General features: G+C 30.3%; 1 protein-coding gene across 1 annotated transcript; it reads left to right on the plus strand.

Annotated features, from left to right (window-relative positions):
- Positions 1-3199: 3199 nt before the first annotated feature.
- LOC143304199 (uncharacterized) lies at positions 3200-4555 on the plus strand. Its single transcript, XM_076626584.1, has 4 exons — positions 3200-3551; positions 3636-3926; positions 4010-4100; positions 4174-4555. Exons 1-3 carry the CDS (start codon positions 3291-3293, stop codon positions 4031-4033), a joined length of 576 nt encoding a protein of 191 aa, XP_076482699.1. The 5' UTR covers positions 3200-3290; the 3' UTR covers positions 4034-4100; positions 4174-4555.
- The last annotated feature ends 982 nt before the right edge of the window (positions 4556-5537 follow it).

Genomic DNA, 5537 nt, shown 5'->3' on the forward strand with positions numbered 1-5537 from the left:
ATGATACATGCAAAGTATGTATAACATTTAAGATACATGTATGTATGTATAGTGGAAAACAAAACTGTTCGTACAGTTGGAATGTAAAAATAAAAAGAGCAATATTTCCTACATTATTCAAATATATGTAATTGTACACCATAAGAGACATTTATATAAATAATGTAATTGTATAATAAATACACACAAAACATTGACATTATTTATTGTTAGGGAAAATTGTCGTTTGTAATGATCGAGTTTATTTTATTGACCAGTGACTCATCGGCTTATTTTATTTTTGCCGAGCACCCGCGTTTTTGTGTCTTGGCGGCAAACTCGACCTACCCAGTTTTTGCTTTACCTTGGTCTAGGCTTTAGAACACAGACTTACTCACACAAGAGCGAGATACATTGTTATTTATTTAATATTAGTAATAATTATATAAATTAAAAATAAATTTTTAAAAAGATTTTTTAATAAAAATTTGAATAATTTATATTTAATAATAGATATAAAATTTATTCTTATTTAATATATATGTATATAAATATAATTTTAATAAAATTATTTAATAAATAATTTAAATTATCATATTATTATTATTATTATTTGAAATAAGTTTATTTAGATTAATAAAATATTAATTATGTTTAATTTGTAAAATTAAAATTTTTATTTTTAAAATTATATTTTAATATATTATAAATATTATATTTATTAATAATACATATATGTAATATCGTGATGTAATATGTTCACAAAAAGTGGACAATAGAGATGTTAATCAGACAGAAAAGACGATTGTGGCTTAACTTGAACTATTCACACCAAACGTACAGAAAACAGCGCAATCCACACTCTCTCGGCAACGCCACTCGCAACCTCCGTCTCCGCTCGACTCGCACTCGGCTCCTCGACTCGCACTCTCGTTCTCGACTCGCACTCTGCTTTTCGACTCGCGCTCTGTTTCTCGACTGACACTCTCTGGCCGTTGTCGCATTCTGTTGTCCTTTTCCTAGGCCCACCGCACACTTGTTCTGCAGACGCTCGTAGCCAGGGTCACGTAGGTCTTTTCCACGAAACTATGCACTTGAAAAGACCGATGACACATTGATGGGCCCGACGGCGCCTCGGCTCTCGCGACATTGTTCATAGTTCGCCCGATATTTCCCAGGCCTTTCGTCCACGATACTACATATATAATATAATTATATATATATAATTTATTTAAATATATTTACATTTAATAAAATTTTAATTAAAAATTATATCATGTATATATATATGTATATTAAATATATTAATTATATAAAAATTTTTTTAAACTTATCGATAGGGTATGAACCTATAAGCTTAATTTTAGCTTATATATATATATATTTTTTTAAATTAAAATTAAATTTGCTTAGTTAATAATATAATAATTAAATTGCATTTAATAGTAATTTAAATAAGATATATTTGATTTTTATTTAATAATTATGTTTGCAGAGGATTATGTTTTAGAGGATTATGTTTTCAGAGGACTTGTGTGTAGAGGATGGTTGATCGTGAGATTTATTAGACAAGATTGCTCGTTGTTGAAACCTTCAAGTATATTTTCAAATGATTAAATAAATAATTATAGATAATGTTCGCAAAGACGGTAGATACTCGTAGATACTGATCCATAACTCTCGTGAACTCTTTACGATTGCGTCCGTTTAAACTGGTGTAGTATAAACAGGTCGGGGGAGAGTCGGAGAATTCAAATTCGTCTTTGTTCGACGGTTCGACGGTAACGTAACGGCGACATTGTTTTGCCCGGAGTTTATTTATTAATATATTATGTATGTCCTAACGATCTTGATACTCCGAAGCAAAAAAACAACAACATGATTTGAAATGTTCTCTAGCTCATGTACCGCTGCGTGTACTTTCAAGGAGCAAAACCGGCACAGTTCCGCTTGTGACGCGAACGGAGATTATCGTTTCACTTCCTTTAACGCATTTTTGCCATTGAAAGACACTAATTTCTGTGACTTGCTTTATCTCTGTTATAAATCTCTCTTTATATTTAAAATTTTATAGTTTTTGTGCAAACGTAAAACGTAAGTAAATATTAATAAATATTATAATAATATAATATAATGCTATATAATAATATTAATAAATACTTTGCTATTTACTTATTTTATTTCCATTAAAGTGTATTGTATTTTTCATTGCATTACTTTCATTTTTATTTAGTGTAATAATAAACGCATACGTTAATATTCATTGGCATTAGTGTAATTGTAAGCTTCACTGTAAATTTAATAAAATTTATAAGAACGGAATTGTTAAAAGGGTATATATGTGTAATTAAACTAGATTCTATTCTCAATGTTACTTCATTATTTTATTATTGTTTCATATATATATATTTTTTTTTAATTTACATGTGCTTCTAAGTTAATAGAACTAAACACATGTGTATGTATTAATTGCTATATACGTCATAATTTCAACCATAATATTAAATTATGGTATGTATTATTAAAAAGTATAGTTTAATGTATATATTAAATACATATCATTTATTCGTAGATTTTAAATATGGATACTGGATCAAAGAAGGAGATTAATGAAATGATTACCAAATCAGTCCCTGGCCCTTCAACTACAAAGAGGCCGAAAGTTTTGAAGGAAAAAGGTTGTCGCCGTAAAGAGACTATCCCAGAAAATGATATTATCAATACTGATAATACAGTAACAGATTCAGCAGTACATGATAAAACAGAAAATAAAGATGTAAAAACTGGGGATGTGCTGGAAACAACAATTGACCGAACAAAAAGAAAGGCTGCAATAAAAGCTGCAATTAATATTAAAAAGCAGCAGTCAACGTCACTTGTTACAAAATTACGAAGGCCATCTCTTGATGATGACAGTAATGTAAATGTTTGTGTCATATTATGATGAAATTTAATACTTTTAATCTTATGTTACTAATCTTATCTTATGTTACTAATCAATACTAACCCTTATATGTAGTACCCAATAATGTTTGATATCGGTTAATTAATACGTCAAAATCTAATTGCTTATATAATTGTATGTACATTGTGTATATAAATACTACTATAACGTTGTTAAATATATTCTAAATTTTTAGAGGAAACGTGGAGGCCGACCTAAAAAAAAGGAAAGTGCTAGAAGTAGTTCAGATGAAAAAAACACAAAGGGTCCTACAAAACATAGTAAAACAAAAAAGAATGTTTTAAGCGAAACAATTTCAAAAGAAGATGCAATACAGCCAGAAAGGATTGAACCATTAAAGTCTTCAATGACAACAAGAGATAGTAATATAAAGAGAACTTTTTCACGGAGTGAAAACACGAAGGGTAAATATTCTAATATTATTGATGATACAGTAATTCCATCAGCAAGAAATGATATTGAAGATCCTTCAATGTGCGAGGATGCACTTGAGAAATTTACTCCTCTTATGAATTCCACGATGGACATCAATTCTACTTATACGCAGAAGATGATGGACGCTACCGCAATTGTAGAACCTTTATCACCAATAAAATCAAACGAAACGGTAGTAATTAATAGAAACTTGGCTAGTAGTACAGGAAAAAATAATGAACCTAAATTTACATCACGGTCGCCAATAACTCTGCAGGAGGAGGTTCAGCAGCTGAATCAAGCGATTGGACTCACCGAGTTCGAAGAATTATTCGCAGAAGATGAGCCATCCCGTGAAAGGGAAATGTCTAATAGAAACATGACGAAACAGGACATTCAAAATGAAATGAAGAAAAATGTGCCCGTAAGAAGGAGAATCGAGGCCTTTGAAAAAGAAAAAATTTCAGAAAAAGCCATTGTTCAAAAACTGGCACGAAGATCTGTCGAAAAAGCAAAAAAAATCTTATTAGCGAAACAAAAGAAGGAGACTCGGATGATGACATTGCAGGTAACATTACAAACAGTATCAAAGTATTCTTCTGTTATAAAAACACAAGCTATTATTCATTCGATATTTTATCCAAAATATAGCTCCAAACAGTAAGATCCACCTGACGACCTGACGACGACACATCGGACGATGAAGCCAGACCAAGTCGTACAATTCCACATTAGGCGCAATGTAAGTGTTGTTTTACTTAATGAGTTAATAAACATTATAATGCATGGAGTACTGGAATTTTTATCAATTTTAGCGTACATACGCGAAAATGAACTTGCAATGCAACGATAAATTCCGAAGAAAGCAGTCTATAAATTCTTTGATAGAAGAATGTGCACACCAGATTTAACTGAAATGTTTGAAAATATAGATAGGAGTAGATTACAACGCACGTCCAGTGCAATATGGAAGACACCACCGCGTTATTCCATGATGGAAAACGAATAGAAGTTATAATTTGTTAAACTGAATGTTGTTGATTTCAAATTGTGCCTTAGAGCAGGAATACTTGCCATACCTTGCGTGTAATATAAAAATGATGTTACATTGCAACTATCGTTAAAAGATGTATGTGTTCTTAAAATATACCAATGAACGTAAGACTATTTCACTTTTTATACTTTAGAATGATCATAGGCATATATTACTTTTATTATACTAATCAAATTTTACCATTTTTTCGTATTTATATGTATCTTCTTAAGAATTAATAAATAAACCAATTAATAAATAATTGTTTTGGTACGACTTTTTAATGAGAAGTAAATTTTATTAGATTTGCCTTATTATCACTGTTGTGTAATAATTCGCGAGATACTCTATGCTTAGCTACGCTAAGCGAGATACGCTAATATACTCTATACTCTATGCTTTATACCGTTCTTTTGCCCGCTAGTTACCTTGTACGCGAACTTTTTATCGCTAGTGGATTGTAAAAAGCTCGAAGCGGCGGTACCAAAACATAGTTATCTTCTATTAGCAAATAAAATTCTATTTTTGATGAAATTTAGTAAAAAATATTAAAGTATCCGAGGAACAATTTCTTTTGCCTGCAAAAGTCTGCCTAGTATCGGCGTTTGGATCTTTCTCGATGTTTCCAAAGAGTATACAACAAACTTTTGACAGAAATTGCCTAGCAACAACGATTGGAACCTTCTCGATGTCTCCAGCGAGCATATAACAAACAAATGCAGTCGTATAGCGAAAAAGATTTTCATCAGATATTCATTCGTGTGATCGCCTTGGAAAGTGATACATCGAGCAATTTACCGAGTGTCTCAGCAATTGTATTTTGTGTTTAAAATTATTCTACGCATAGTAAAGAGTTATCCCGTTGACCGTGGATTCGTTTGGAATCATTAGTTAAACTTATCATTTGTTAATCTTATCATTTGTTAATCTTATCATTCATTAAACTCAATACTCATAATATTTTGTAAAATCTTGTATATTCGCGTAAATATAATCTCTGTTTCATAAAACGATAGCTAATTCAAACGAAGAATCGTTACACGCCTTAAATTCTAATGTTAACCCGACATATATATATATCTATATATATATATATATATATATATATATATATATATATTATTTATATATATATATATATATAAA

The sequence above is a fragment of the Bombus vancouverensis genome, unplaced genomic scaffold (assembly GCF_051014615.1).
Source record: "Bombus vancouverensis nearcticus unplaced genomic scaffold, iyBomVanc1_principal scaffold0026, whole genome shotgun sequence".
In the NCBI taxonomy this organism is placed as follows: domain Eukaryota; kingdom Metazoa; phylum Arthropoda; class Insecta; order Hymenoptera; family Apidae; genus Bombus; species Bombus vancouverensis.

Excerpts from the sequence above, each read along its gene's own strand:
- LOC143304199 (XM_076626584.1), top strand. The coding sequence starts at position 3,291 with ATGACAACAAGAGATAGTAATATAAAGAGAACTTTTTCACGGAGTGAA. Across the intron at positions 3,552-3,635 it reads CAATAAAATCAAACGAAACG|GAGGAGGTTCAGCAGCTGAA; the intron begins GTAGTAATTAAT and ends ATAACTCTGCAG. Across the intron at positions 3,927-4,009 it reads CTCGGATGATGACATTGCAG|CTCCAAACAGTAAGATCCAC; the intron begins GTAACATTACAA and ends TCCAAAATATAG.